Genomic DNA, 16130 nt, shown 5'->3' on the forward strand with positions numbered 1-16130 from the left:
TCCCTATGTTATTTAATTCCCCCCGATCTCTATTGTTTCTTTGCTTCTGATGACTTTAGGTTGTGTTTGTTCTTCTTTTTCTAATTACTTTAGATTTTAGGTTAGGTTGTTTATTTGAAGTTGTTGTTTTCTGAGGAAGCCCTATGTCATTGTGAACTTCCATCTTAGCACTGCCTTTGCTGCATGCCATAAATTCTGTGTGGTTGTGTTCTCACTGTCGTTTCTCTCGAAGAATTTTTCAATTTCTTCTTTGATTTTATCATTAGCCTGTTGGCTTTTTACTAGCATGCTATTTAGTAGGAATGCAGCTCTTTTTTTCTCGTTTGTTTTTCTGTCATTGATTTTTAGTTTTCTGCTGTTGTGATCAAAAAAGGTGCTTGAAGTAATTTTTTTTCCTCTTAAATTTGTTGAGGCTTCAACCGATTATGTGGTCTAGCCTGAAAAATGTTCCACACACACTTGAAAACGATGTATATTCTGGCTTTTTTTGGATATGTAATGTCCTAAAAGTATCAATTCAGTCCAACTGTTCTAATATGTCATCTAGTATCTCTGTTGCCTTACTGATTTTCTGTTTGGAAGATCTGTCCAAATGACCTAGTATTATTGTGTTCCCATTTATTTCTCCCACTATGTTTGTTAGTATTTGTTTTATGTATTTAGGTGCTCCTATATTGGGTGCACATACGTTAATGAGTGTAATATCCTCATCTCATGTTGCTCCTTTGATTGTTATATGATGTCCGTCTTTACCTTTCTCATGATCTTTTTTTTAAAGTCCATTTTGTATGGATTAGAATTACTACTCCTGCTTTGTATCATTTCCTTTTGCATGAAACATCTTTTTCCAAACTCCCACTTTCTGTCTATATGTGTCTTTCACCCTAAATTGGGTCTCTTGTAGGCAGAATATCATAGCTTCTTGTTTTATTCTCCAAGTTTTATTTGCCACTTGATGTCTTATTTTGGAGCACTGAGTCCATTAACATTTGTAATAACTGATAGGTGTGTGTTCATTGCCATTTTGAATTTGGTATTCCAGTTGATTTGGTCTTTCTTCATTGTTCCTTTGTTTTCCTTGTTTTTCTTTTTGTGGTTTGATAATTTTCTTTTGTATTAGCTCTGTTTCTTTTTGGTTTTTGTGATCCCACTGTATGCTTTTGACTTGTGGTTACCCTGTTTTTCAAGTATGTGAATCCACTACTATATTTGTTTGCTTTCAATTGGTAGTCATATAGGCTCAAACACACCAGAGAAAGATCAAAAAAAGAAAAAAAACCCCACATTTCCTTTTCCCTTCTGCCACCTTTTATGATTTTCACGTCCATCTTTACATCTTGCTGCTTATTCTCTTGCCACGCATCGTAGTTTTCACATTTCCAATGATGGTTTTCTCAATTCTATTACTTCCTGTTTCCTTTCTATTTAGGATAGCTTTAGTGTTTCTGAACTATTTTACCTTCTCCTTGTTTATGAAATTCTTTATCTCTTCTTCTATTCTAAAGGATAGTCTTGCTGGACAGTGTATTCATCGTAGCAGATTTTTTTTTTTTCATTCAGGGCTTGGACTATAACTTGCCACTCCCTTCTGATTTAGCAGTGTTTGCATAGAGAAATTGGCTGAAAGACTTATGTGGGTTCCCTTGCATCTAAGTCTTTGTTTTTCTCTTACTGTCTTTAGAATCATTTCTTTATCTTTAACTTTGGCCATTTTAATTATCGTATGTCTTGGTGTATGTGTGTTCGAGTTCTTGTTTGGGACCCTCTGTGCTTCCTGTACTTGTGTATCTGTTTTCTTCTTTAGGTTTGGGAATTTTAAAGTCATGATTTCTTCAAATACCTATTCTCTTTCTTCTCCTTCTGGGACCCCCATTTTGTGTACATTGGCATGCTTTATATTATCCCATCAGTCCCTTATATTGCTTTCTTTGGTTTTTCTTTGCTTTTCTGTTTGGTGTTTTTATGGGGTGACTTCTGTTATCCTGTCTTCTAAGTTACTTATTCATCCCTCTGCATTATCTAGTGTGCTTTTGACTGCCTTTAGCTCAGTTCTTGTATCAGCCATTCAGTTTTCTGATTGTAATTGGCCCCTCTTTATAGTTTTTATTTCCTTTTCATAGTATTCTGCACTTCTGTTCATAGCATCTCTTATTTCCCCCAGTGCTTTTATCTTCCCTTTTTGGAAGTCATGATCTAGTAGGCTCTCGAGGTTGGCCTCATTGTTTGTTCTTTCAAAGCACTTCTTCTCTTCTTTAAATTGAGGTGTTTGCTCTGCTTCTTTATTTTACTTATATTTTTCCGACTCAATGTATTTAAGAATAACAGTCATCAACTGTAGTTTTGAAGGGCTTTTTCCGTTTTGAAGTGGCAGCACTCCTGTTTGGAATGTGTGCATCTTATATTGTGTCTTCAGGGCTGTTTTTAGTGCAGATGGTTGCCACTTCTTCCTCCCATGTGTGTTGGCTGTTATCCCTTTGATTGTGGGCATGGTTGCTTCTGTGGTGATGAGAGCCTCCTCTGTTTCTTGTTGTTAGGAAGGGCCTCCTTTTTTGTTCTGTGGTTGCCACCTCCCTGACAGCAGCCAGGCCCGCTCCCCTGTTTTTGGAATAGGGCCTTACAGACCTGTTTCTGCATTGGAGTGTGTGGTACGTGTGGTTGGAGTGCTTCAGGTGGGAAGGAGAGCTGCTGAGTAAACCTCCGTTAGAGCTGCTCACAGAGAAGTGATTTCTGTGGTGTTGTCTGTCACTTGTTATGCAGGCTTACAGACTCCTCTTTGTTGATGCTGTCTTTGTCCCCAACTTAGCCACAGGAATGTCAGCAACCCACTCTTGTGTCCCCATGTTTCTCTGTTACACAGCAATCAGTGCAGATCCACCCATGTCAGGTGCTAGGACTCAACATAGTGCACATGCAGTCACATCCCTGGATACACAGTGAGTGCCCCAGGATCAGCAGAGACACCAGCCCCACCCCTGTGTGTGGTAGGGAGTTCAGTTACAAGCCTGGATCCACCCCCACCATGCACCAGAACTTCACCGGTTGCTTGTAGATCTTAAAGGCCGGCTTCACAAAGGCACCAGGAGAGCAAATATGCACCCTCTGCCTGGGGCTGTAGTCAAATCTTAACCCTGCCTGTGAAGTTGTCGGACCCCTGGATATGGATTCAGGTTTCAACCCCTCCACCGCTACAGGAGTAGAACACCAGCATTTTTGATGGCTATGACTGAGCCCCACCTGTCTTCTCATGAGGACACTTCAACAATGGTGTAGGGCAGAGATGGAGGCTACGGCCCAGCTGCATTGTGCCCTCCTCCTCAATGAGCACTAGGAGTGCTGCTTCTTTATGGGGCTCCCAGGCTGTTCTGATCTGCACACACTCCCAGCCACAGCCCACACCACTCTCCAGCCCTCGGAGGCTGCCTGTGTGCACTCAGCCCCAGTCCTCTCCTAAGGCTCATACGAGAAAGCCCAAGGTCCAGCGGCCAGTCCTGGGCTGCCCGCCCCCACCAGCTCGAGTCTAGGGCTGGGGACCACAGAAACCCTCTGTGTTCATTTCTCTTCATTCTGTCTACCCACTGGTTGCTTTTTTTTTCCTCCAGGCCTCAGAGGATCCCGTTCTGTCCCTGCAGACCTCCAGGCTGAAGTGACAGGGTCCCAGTGTGAGGTTTTCCTCCTTTGTCCCTCCCTATCCATGGGACCGCTCCCACACTTATGTTCTTTTTCCTTTTTGTTTTTTTATCCTACCAGTCTTTGTGAGGAATCTTCTTGCATTTTGATGTGAGAGATATTCTTCCAGATTTCAGTAGGTGTTGTGTGTGAAATGATGAGTCTGTAGATTTAAATCTCTGTATTCATGGGAGGGGGTGAACTGTGCATCCTTTTACTCCACCATCTTGGCACGCTCTCTTGTCAGGGTAATCTTAATGCTGTCATGCACGATTCCTCTTTTACTGCAGGGTGGGTCAGCTGCCCTCTCCTTAAGGCCAATTAGTTCACTCCGAGTTAGCGCATCATTATCTGTACCTCTAAGACATTCCAGGTTCATCAGGAGAGAAAAATACATGTAAGTTTTAAAATCTGTGCTGCTCATGTTGGAGGAGCTTAGGCCATGGCTACACCTGTACAGTGAGACAGTAAGGAGGAGACAAAAATAAATCAAAAGCACAGAGGCATTTCAAAAAGGTACAGAAGCCAACATGAAAGAGTTTCCAGTAGGCAAAGAAGCTGAAACAATTCGAACACCGAAATTAATCACATAGTATTCAATTTTAATCAAAGTATAAAATAAATATATATGAGTCACACTTAGATGAATCAATGACTGAATAAATAAAGCATAATTCTTAAAGAATAATTCCAAATAACTTATATAGATACCTCCTCTTTCAAGGGTCTCTCCTATTCCCCGGGGACATTTCCAGTAAGAGTTTAGTGGAGGGTACATCTGTTCATGTTCATGGATGTGAAGCTTAACTTCCTGTTAAGTGCAGCTTGCACTTATGGTCATGGAAGAACTTCCAGGCTGACCTTGAATTTAGCAATGAGCTTTTAGACATAACACCAAATATATAATCAGTGAAGGAAAAAAGAAACAGATAGACTTTGCTGCATCCAAGTGAAATGCTTTGTTTTGAAAATGATGCTGGTGAGTGAGTGAAAAGTCAAGGCATAATCTAGGAGGATATATTTTCAAATCGTGTATCTGTACCATGAATAACATGAAAAACATGGAAGAAGAGAAAATGAATACACCAGTCGAAAAACAGTCCAAAGATCTGAGCAGACACAAAAAAGTGTGCAGCATGGTTTTCATCAGGAAAGTCTACTTGTAGACAGCCGTGAAACACTACTGCCCATCTGTTAGAACGGGCAACATCCAGCACACTGACAACACCAAGTGCTGTCAAGGACATGGAGCAACAGGGACTCCCCACCACTGCTCGTGGGAGTGTGAGACAGCACATCGTATTTGGATGACACGTTGACACTTTCTTACACAGTAAACATAGGCTTCCCATGCGGTTCAGGGCTGCATAAAAAGGGCTGTGGGTTTTCACCATCGCCCTGGAGGCAGTGGGTTATCAGAAGAAGGACACTGGTCAGAAAACAGGGCCCCACAGTGTTCTGTGTAGAAACACTGCTCAGGTGTCTGTGAGGGGAAGTACCTCAGGGAACGGCTTAGGAGTCCTGAGCAAACGTGCAGGTGTGGTTTGAAGAGCAGCCCATTGCTGGGACTACCTGAACTGTGGGCATGGCCAACGTGGTGCTGTGGTCCACGTAGGAGTTCTCTTGCAGAGATTTACCTCACTGATTTCACCCCACTCACCCTGACCAGGTCAGCAGGCAATCCTACACAGCTCTGCACACATGTGCAGGTGCTTATGCACACGGACTGCAGGATGGAGCCTGAGCAGTCTTCACTCTCTTGTGTTCCTGGTCAGCTTCCACTGTGAATACACATCCTGTGAGTTCTCGGTTCCCCCAACTCCAGCCCAAGGCATGCAGAGCAGGATGGTGCTCAGCAACTGGTTATCATGATTCCTCACTAGAGTTTCTCCACTAGAGTTGGAAGCATAGAAATGGATGTTAAAATACAGGTGGAACTGAAGCAAAGCAGCGCTGAACTTTGAGAAGAAGCCAGTACAATACACGAAACTCTTACACATCTTGACAAAGAGGAGCAAATGCATACATACTTTGATGAGATGATAACGTGTAAAATTTATGTGTAATTGATGTAACAGAGGAAAGTGGGAAGCAAAGAAGGAGGGAAAGAAAAGAGGAAAAGGCAGTTAACAAGGGGTGGAAGGGGGAGGAAGGGAGAGAAGAGGGGTGGGAGGAAGTAAGGAAGGCAGGAAGCAGGGAACGTGAGGGGGAAGGGAGGACAGCAGGCAGCGATGTGTTGTGTGGGCGTTGCACTAAGTAAACCGTCTGGTGTATGCAGGATGCATAGCTCAAGCCGCCCTTGACTGGGATCCTGGAAAGAACAGTGGGGGCCAGTCTTGCTGAGGACACAGTGTGAGTTCCTGCAGGGAAACCATGTCCCCACGGCAGGCATCACAGACCCAGGAGTGGGACCCCTGCCAGGCCTGTCAGATCAGGCTCTTTTCCGACTCTTCTCTCATGTTCTCAGTCCTGTGGGCACAGCAGATGGTGCGTCCTCTGGTGCTGGATCAGGGAGGTCCCTGGGGAGGTCTCTGGGGCTCTCCTCTGCGGCTGTGAACTGGTGCAGGTTTCTGTCCCTCTCGGGACGTGGTTTCCCTCACTGTGTCCTTTGCACAGTAATACACGGCTGAGTCCGAGGACTTCAGGCTGCTACACCACAGGTAGGCAGTGCTGGTGGACTTGTCTGTGGAGATGGTGGTGTGGCCTTGGAAGGACGGGCTGTATCTGGTATGTGAGTCACCAGGATAGATGGCCCCCATCCACTCCAGGCCTTTCCCAGGCATCTGGCGCACCCAGCCGATCCAGTAGCTGGTAAAACTGTACCCTGAAGTCTTACAGGAGATCCTCAGAGTCTCCCCGGGCCTTTTCAGCTCTGCCGCAGGCTGCTCCAGCTCCACCTGGGCATGGACATCTGCATGGGAGATGCAAGACTCGGGTCAGGGCTCACTCCTCCCCACCCACCCTCCTCTGTGACCCTACAACCCCTGGGCCCTGACTGACCTTGGAGGACAGCCAGGAGCAGGGTGATGGCTGTGACAGACCGCATCCTGGAGGAGGAAAGGACGGACAGCACTCGAGGACCCCCGCTGGGCAGTGAGGGAGACTGCACTGTCGAGGGGGGCACTGGGTTTACAGGGACAGTTCCCCCCCATAAATTTGCATCTTTATTGCCCCACCCTCCAGGTGAGACTCCCCAGCATTCATAACCCAGAAGCCTTCGGGCAGGGAGAGGTCCTTGTCTGAGCCCCACTGGAGGGGCGGGATGATGCCCAGTACTCCGTCTTCCCCCACCCCGTTCGGGTAGGAGCCCCCAGGGCCCTGCACTGCGCGGAAGCACTGGAGCAGGAGGCACAGCCATCAGTGAGCCCAGTGTTCTCAACCCCTGCGTCCGTCACCATGCGGTCTTTACGGCAGCCTCCAGGGGGCCTGGCTGAGATGCAGAGTGGTAGGCCCAGCCCCGACGCCCGAGCCTGCACCTCCGGGGCAGGGCTGAGGCAGCTGCACGGTAACACGCTCTGCAGGCGCGGCTCCTTGCGCCTCAGGTGCAGGTACACCGGCCCAGCCTTAGCAATGGGGTGAAGCTTATCCCTGAACGTCCCCACGCTGGTGCGGGTGCAATAAAACCCCACTCTGAGTGTGGTAAGGGCTGGAACGTGTTTCCCCGAAGCTCACATGCTGAAGCGCTGCCCCCAGGGCCCCGTAATGCGGCTGCACTCAGAGACAGGGTCTTAGTGGTGATAATCAATGTGTCTTCATTAGGTGACGCTAATGCAGTGTGATGGCAGTCCTTATAAGAGAAGGCCGTTAGGACACAGACACACACAGAGTAAGGCCATGTGAGGACGGGAGGGGACCACAGCCCTCTAAAACTGATGAGAAAAACCCCAAAGAAATCAGCCCTGCTGACACCTTGGTCCCAGGGTTCTGCCCCCCGGACTGTATCACAAGTCCCTTCTGCGTTTAACTCAGGGCGTCAGGCGTCAGCAAACGAGAACAGTGCTGAGCCAGCCACTCTTACGTCATCTGCTGTTAAATCCTGCAGCCTCAGGAACGTGGAAACACAATTAGGTGTGGTTGGAAGCGTGGATTCTGGGGAGGCTGGCCATCCTCAAGTCGCAGGGCGGGTGGGGTGGGACAAGGACGGGCCTGGGAGTGCACACGCCACACGATCGCCGCTTTCCACTTTTTAACATTTTCCCATAGACCTAGCACCAACAGCCTAAAACCATCAACCAGAAACGGAGAAGGAGCCATCCAGAGCAGGAAACGCTTCCTTCGGTCCCTGCTGATCTGGGCTCTGTGGCTTCCCAGTGGACTGGTGCCCAGCCTTACACCCCCGCACCGAGGAAGGCTGCCCTGAGAACTCTGGCGAAAGGCCTGTAGGGGTTCTGTCTTTCCAACGGCCGGTCAGGTGATGGGGGGCTTGGGGTTGGGGAGGCCGCTGCCCACAGCAGGGCAGCCCGTGTCCTCCAGTCTCCTTGCACAGAGCTGTCCAGCACAACTGCTGCTGAAATCTGTGCTGACCTGCGGACGTGAACAGGGGCAGCAGGACTCCAGCATGGTGGGTCCCTGAAGTCCACGTTTGCTAGGTGCATCCACACAGACCCACGTCCAGTCCACTCTGCCAGGAAGGACTCGAGGCTATGGCCAGCCCCACTGTTCCCAGAAGTGACAAGGTCAGCGTCACTGGGGCGGCTGGCCCTGCAGCCTTACTGACCTCCGCCATCGTGCCCTCCCCGTCTCAGACTGCACTTCTTCAGCACCTGGCTCTTCTCAGGGGGGCCACCGTGTGCTGTTTGCCTGGTGGGTGGCCCACACCTCATACACTGAGTGCCCACTGCCCTTGCCCACCCGGCGACCAGCAGGTGCTCTTCATGCCAGGGTCCTCCTGAGTGCCGGACGGAATGGGAAACTCACAGACACGTCCCAGGCCAGAGGACTCCTCCCTGTCCCTGTGGCGAGCGGCCGGCTCACCGCAAAACACAGTAGGAGTCCCTTTTCAACACAGGTGTAGTAACGCGTTCTGTTGGGGCTGAGCCACAGTCATGAGGAGGCCAACAGGCCAGGCAACAGCCACAGCCTCAGGCTCAGTGGAGGCCTTCCTGTGCCCACTGAGGAAGCATTCCTTCTTGAGAACTGGCTCCTGCAAGTCATCACAGCCTCAGCTGTGGGCGTCTGAAGTCAAACCCTGCACACGGTCACCATCCCTGCTGAAAGGACTTAACTCTACTTGTGCCACGGTTCCCAGACCTGGCGCTCTCGCTCTGGGCCGCGGCACTCCATGCGGACCACTGTGCTGACATGGGCGCAGCAGACCTGCCCACAGTGGACTTTGCTTTAGGGCTTATGTTGTCTCCTGGAAGACCGTGCCCTAGAAGACCTGGGGACAAACACACAGTGGCCCCTTTGCAGGCACGAGGAGCAGCCCCTTTTTTCCCCCACCAGGTCCCATGTGCCCCTCTACAACCACCAGATTCCTGGCCTCAGAGCGCGTCACAGGGGCGCTCCCACCAGGGCATGAGACGTCCAGCAACTGGGCAGCGGTTCTGGTGGGAGGAAGCCCCAGGAGCAGAAGCAGGGCCGCACTGCAATGTGGTGAATCTGGTTAGGACAGATTGCTGCCTGCCAAGTTGGGTGTCATCTGAAGGCACCAAGGCTGGGCACCAAGTGGAAGGTGGGTTTTCTCCTGGTGGGGCCAAGCTGACAGCAGGTGTGACACCTTCCATAATCGACTCACACACCCAGGGGAGGAGCATTTAAGGAAAATAGTGTTTATGCTCACACTGGTTTAAGAGAGGCAAGGCAGGCTTAACCCAGGGGGACTGTGATGGAGCGTTGCAGCAGGGGGGAGATGGGGCTCAGCTCTGAGTAAAACAAGGGCAGCCTGTAACCCATGTCCAAGAAGTGGGTGATGGGTGGAGGACGGAAAAGGACGGAGAGGGGACACCAGGCAAGGGGGCTTCTGGCCCAACCACCTGACAGAGTGTTCGCTGCAGGTGGGCCATCCTGACACCGTTAGAGTGATTTCTTCCTGTGGTTTGACTTGCATTCCCCCCACGGTTACTGACACCGATCCGTATTGCATGTACCTGATGGATAAGGGTGTCTCTTCCACATCCATTCAAATTCCTAACTGGAATTACTTTGACCAAAGTATTGTTGTTATTTTTGTTAGGACTTCTTATGTATTTTACGTATTAATCCCTTATTAGACTACGTTTTGCAAACAGTTTCTTCTGGTCTATAGTTTGCGTCTTTCCTCTGAATGCTGTTTCCTTTCCTGTGCAGAATCTTCCTGGTGCCACGTGTTTACTTGTCCTCCTGTTGCTGCTTTTATCCTCAGGGGACTCCTGAAGGGCTGATACAGAAGAGGATCCCTGACACCAATGTCCCCCTGAGTGGGCGAGGGCCAGGAGCACAACATGCCCCAAGGGGGGCAGAGACCCAGGGGCCGACCGCAAGCACGTGTGGTCTTCCGTGCAGGAGGAAGGAAGTGCCACGAGGGGATAGCAGGTGCATGTCTGAGGCTAGAATTCCATGACTCTGTGACAAGGAATCAGGGACATATAGGGGCCGGATAAAGAGAGGACCCATCTGCAGACAGAGAATGTTACTCCTCCCACTGGGGCCTATAGACAGGATGTGTACAATAAAGCCAGAGAGAACACAACAGGAAATGACCCTGAGGAGAGCTGGGAGCCGGAAGAGGAAGGGGAAATCACTGATCACCAGAGGAAGCCCCTGCCAGTCCCCCTGTACATGTGGCTGCTCTAGGGTTCTATGTAGGCAGGGTCCTCAAGCCCCCTGCATCCTCCGCTGTCTCTCTATACAGAGAGGTTTGTGTCTGCACTCAGAATGACTTCCCATCACTGTGTCTCTCGCACAGTAATACACGGCCGTGTCCTCAGGTTTCAGGCTGTTCATTTGCAGATACAGCGTGTTCTTGGCGTTGTCTCTGGAGATGGTGAATCGGCCCTTCACGGAGTCTGCATAGTATGTGCTACCACCACCAGTATTAATAGCTGAGACCCACTCGAGCCCCTTCCCTGGAGCCTGGCGGACCCAATACATCCAGTAGCTACTGAAGGTGAATCCAGAGGCTGCACAGGAGAGTCTCAGAGACCCCCCAGGCTGCACCAAGCCTCCCCCAGACTCCACCAGCTGCACCTCAGCCTGGACACCTGCAAACACAAAGACATCCTGGTCAGGAGACTGTCACACGTCCTCTGATTCCCTCACTCACGACCACCCACATCCTCAGTATCTCTCCTTCTCCATGAATTACCTTGTAGAAGAGCACCCAGGACCACCAAGCTCAGCCCCAGCTCCATGGTGAGTCGTCTGTGCTCAGTCCTGATCAGAGAACGGGAGCAGCTGGGAATCCCGGGCTGGGGCTCCTCTCCCAGAGCTGCAGGGCCAGGGCCGGGTGGCTTTATCCTCAGAGGGAGGCCCTATTTGCATGTCATCTCACTACATAGCAAGTCAGGGCCTTGCTGGCCTCAGAGAGGGCCAGGCCCCTGAGCAGCTGTGAGTGTCTGTGGTTTGCTGGTGTTGGTAGCATTTGGAAATATCTGTTCTCTTATGCGAAATTTTCAGGGTAATCACTTAGTATTGTGCTTTATTCTTCTGTTTTCTACACATGCCCAGAAATCCTTTGGTGTAGCCCTCAGTGTTCCTCCCATATTGGAGACTTAAGTAACCCCAGAAGAGTAAGTCATTTGTGGACTGTCCAGGGACACAGCTTTGTGAGGAGTTGTCCCAGGGTTTTCACACTTGCTCTGCCCCTCTGGACGTAACTGGTCCAGAATCACTTCTAAGACAGAGTTGGACAAGCCTGGTGAGGGTTCCTGGACCCCCTCCTGTGATGAGAACATAACGATTCTGTTCTATGGTCGTGTGTATCTGATCACGTGTGAGCAGGGGTCATGCACATATTCTCAGGAGTCTCTAATAGTTGACTTTCTATCAATGGCAGCATTCAGGAAAACATCTTTACTTATCAGGGGATTGTGATTGAAAGATGTTTAATTTCCACTGTGTTGTCTTATTTTTACATAAATGCCATGAACAATGTAAGGTACTGTCAAACTCACTTCTGCTCTGCATATTTAAATCTACACAGAGATGCAGATATTGTCCATGTGATGTGAGAAATGGGACCAAACCTCACCTACCTGTGTTTGACGTCTCCAGGTGGCATGAGAGCTGGGAGGAAGATTCACCCCACACTCCTGGATCAACTGCAAAATCCCAGGTAACTAAAGGTTCTGAGTGTGAACTGCCAGGAGTGCAGCCTGAGGGTCATTGCCAACTCCTCTGTGTCATCTTTTCAAGCTGAGTCTTTCCACAATCCACTCCCACCCAGGTGTGCTGTCCTCAGACCAAAGACCTGCAGCACCTCGAAGGCTTATGGGTTAGACTCATCCCCACTGGTGAGGGTCTTAGCTGTCAGAAGCTGGAAAGCATAACGAGGAAGAGGGTGAAGTTATGAAATATGCATTGAGACTGAGAGTCAGAGGAGTTCTGTAAGGAGGCACAGGAACACACAGAAGGTGGATTCAGAGTCCCAGGCTTCATCCTGAATTCTCAGCAATGTCCTTGGAAAGACTGGGCTGCACCAGGGCTCACATGCTTCTGAGAAAATTAACGTCAGGATCCTGGATAGAGGATCAGTGGTTTGAGTTTCCACTGATGACTGGGAAGACAGTGATTTGAATGAATATTCCTATTACAAATTACAGTAAAGAATACTATTATTTTTATAAAGAAAATTAGCTGGTCGTATCCAAATTCAGAGGAAGGTGGAAGTCCTGGAAGCCATCATGAGACATATGACCTGAGCTCCCCTTAGTGTGCGCAGGAACATGCGCACACACAGACACACAGGTGCACATGCACACACATGCAGAGACTCACTCTTGTATCTGCATCCAAAACCTCCTCTGTCCAAGTATTGTCTCTGACATGCACAAGACATAGTCCTGTGACAGGAAACTGCTGGCATCTGAGGGAAAGTGGAGTTCTAGGATTCTCCAGTATTGAATGAGCGACTCTGTTTTCTTGGATCCCATGACAAGGGCTACAATGCGGGGCTTAGCAGTACCTCAGACACCATCAGCACACGGCCCTGCACTGAGCTCTGGGTTTGGCCCTTGTTTCCACATTAAAGCATGTGTGAAGGCCCCACAAGCAACTGCACACAGTGTTTTCAGTGAACATGAGCTTTAATTTCACCCAGTCAGATGTGTAGTATTGGAAGAGTTCATTTCATGGTGAGTTGATGCTAAAAATTCTAAAATGTGGCAGTTTTTTTGTAGTTGGGGCTCCAGTTTTTAGTCCCATCAGCAGAATGTTGCTTTATTCCTGTATCATCTTTATATTGCAAAATTATCACATTTTTATCCTTTATTCTTCAGTCATGGGGAAGGGTCTGGATAACACAGTCTCACCTGCATGTAGCTCCTTGTTCAGAACATCTGAACATGCTGGGAACAACATAATTGCTATCTGGGTTCTGGGTTTAGCCACAGTCTGACCTCTGCTCCATCTCCAGGCTTAAATATAAAAACCTGCATAACCCAGATCTGGTGTGGAGTTCCTCCCAATGAGTGTCTCTAATACATGAAGTCATTTTTTGTCATCCACATGATTCACTTTTATTTCACCATGAAGTTGAAATCATAAACCCAGCATTGCCTCACTAGGGTATCCTGGCTTCTAAAACAAAACTTATCCAATCTCAGAAACTGGGCAAAATAACAATAATACTAAATACACAGAAACCTCAACTAAATAGAATTTGGTGACAGTATGGTGAGATCTCATGTCCTACCAGGATAGCAGAGTCCAGCAACGTGGAGAAGCAATACCCCCTCTTTCTTCCTGGAAAGGACTCAGGCAGTGAGGGGTGGTCACAGCTCAGCCAGTGAGAAGCCCTGGGTGCCTTGTTCACTACAGCCCCTCCTCCAACATCCATTCCCATCTGCAAAATAGTTCTTACCCCCAAGTATGCTAAGGCCTGCAGGTGGCTCACTGTGATTCCAGGCATTGAATGCAAACTTTGTTGATCCCAGATGAAAATATTTCTTTTTGCTAGAGAAATAACTGGCCATCTGTTTATTTCAGGTCAACATTTTCATGGCCCTTATGGAATCAGACAAGACCCCGTATAACTGTGGGGCTGCTGAGCAAACAGGTGTGGGACCCACACTGGGCCCATGGCTGCACCCTGTGTTTCTCCCCGACCCTCGAGTTTGAGGGTAAATCATTCTCCTGGGTTCCAGATTCCACATCTCTGCAGTAGGAAGCTCTGCAGGCGTTATCTGAGAACTACTTTTAGGTTTATCCTTCTGATATAAGGCCTTATATGTATACAATTATGTATCTGGCATTCAGTTTGATTTTGAAACCAAAATGTTCCGGCTGGAAGTGGCTGCCTTTCCTCCCACTCCTTGGGAATAGGGGCTGATCTACTGCACCTGTGCTGAGCAGCCTTCAGCCTGGCTCCTTCACAACCAGACTGATCCCTTAGACCTGACTGGTGTTAGCCCTGCTGGCTATTTGTGCTATTTGAGCAGTTTGACCCTTTAGGCTGCTTGGAAATTATTCCTTTCCTCTCCAGAAAACCCTTTGAGAAATGGGGTCCCAATATCTAACTGTTTTGAGGTCACTTCTGCAGTAGGAACCCCAGCTGAGTTTGTGTGTCAGAAGCAGGGAGCTTCCTTATGCAAATTACTAGTGAATTGGACAGACCAGGCCAGAGACAATCATGCTTCAACTAAACGTATGTCTCATCGGCCGTCATGAAGAACTTTGAAATCCTCAAACTTGCTTTTCTTGAAATCAAGTCAGACAAATACATAAAATCTCCAAGTCTGCATGGAACGCCGACTTCCCTCATTATTACGTACCTTTGAATTATGCCTGGGAGCCTTACATCTTGTGTTGTAAACCACGGTCATACGATTAACTGAGGCAAACAGGGACTAAGGAAAGAAAACTGGGCCTCTGAAGCCTCGGGTTCCCCTTCCCTGGCTTGTGTGTCTCAGGGTCCCCTCCAGCACCAATTCCTCCCTCCCCTCTTACTCCTGAACCTCCGCTGTACCCTCAGGTCTTCCACAATCAGTCTTTCCGCAAACTTCCCACTTCCTCTGAAATTCTCCCCACGCACTTTTCCTCCAACTTGTCAGGTCTTGTTACCTTAAACTTCATCCTTATGAGGACCCAGAGGGCCACCTGCTCATTTCTTATATTCCTGGACTAAAGCTGAACTGTAGTCAACGCTTGTCCGAACCAGCCAACGTTCCTCACTAAGGAATTTAATGGGGCCCCCAGACTCTTCACCCCGGCTTCTCTGACTTACATCGTCCAGTTTCTGCAGTTGTTGTTGAAGGTCAGGCCTGGCTTGCGTGTAAACCGCTGACTGGGAGAATCCTGAAAGGTGTTTAGAACTGCGACCAGGAGAAGCGTCCACTCACTTATTATATAAAAACATCAAGCCGTAACTTGGCAAACTCACTGGGCAGTTCCTGAGAATCTTCCAACACTGTTGTTTGGAATAGAAATCCAGCTTTCCCATGAAAGTCGGGTGAGTCTGGTCATGTTTATCACAATCCACTTCAGGTAATTTTAAAAGACAATCGTAGTATTGCTTTGTATGTTTATTCAACCCAGCCAACACTGTACTGTGTGTTTATTAATAGTTTGACTCAGGACATTTCCATTCTATTCACAGAGGAACAGGGTGGAATGGGAAACCAGGTCCTCCCCAGATTTCCTTAAGCTGACAGACCTTGCACTACAGGAGAGTCACCTGAGGGAGGACAGTTGAAGTTCTTAAACTTGAGTTCCGGCAAATAAAACCCCTGCATAAAACCCAGACCCTCCTAGTTTCTGCCTTTGTTTTGATAGATCCAGGGCATTGGGAAAGAGCCTGTTACAAATGCCTGCTCTTCAGGAGCCGTCAGCCCTCTGAGCAGCCCCCCGACGTCCTCCTGGTTCCCAGTGGCTCTGAGGGAACACGCGGAGTCTCCCCAGCCCCTTCTCTCAGCAAAGGTCTCTCCAGATCGGAGGCAAGTCTCCTCCAGTCCTAATGGTCACAGAGCCGCACTCTCCCTGCTCAGCTTAACGACTGAGAGCAGCCTGGGCTCAGGGCCCTGAAGCCGCTCCCAACATGGGGACCTGTGAGGGGCCTCGGCAGGTCTGTGCCCTGAGCCTGCCCCCTGTATTTAGGCCCTTTGAGGGATGCGCACCTTTCGCACTTCAGTTACTCCAGCTCTATCCGTTTACTAGGATGAGACTCCCTAGCGAAATATTAGGCTAGAATTACTATGTCTCCACCGAGAGAAGTAATTCTAGAACTTGATAGTAGACATCAAAGTACCTAAAGAAATTAATTAAATGGAAAACCTCCGTTTAGTAAAATTGGGAGAACAGAGGGGAGCTCTCATGCCCTTTGATGGCCT

The 16130-nt window shown here is 48.8% G+C and overlaps 1 gene segment (V, D, J or C); it reads right to left on the reverse strand.

The window, feature by feature from the left end:
• Window positions 1-10461: 10461 nt before the first annotated feature.
• On the reverse strand, window positions 10462-11060 carry LOC140697055 (immunoglobulin heavy variable 3-74-like). The segment is given in 2 exon segments: window positions 10462-10847; window positions 10952-11060. Coding segments are annotated over 2 exon segments (432 nt in total).
• Between the last annotated feature and the right edge of the window lie 5070 nt (window positions 11061-16130).

This window comes from Vicugna pacos, chromosome 6 (assembly GCF_048564905.1).
Source record: "Vicugna pacos chromosome 6, VicPac4, whole genome shotgun sequence".
NCBI lineage: Eukaryota > Metazoa > Chordata > Mammalia > Artiodactyla > Camelidae > Vicugna > Vicugna pacos.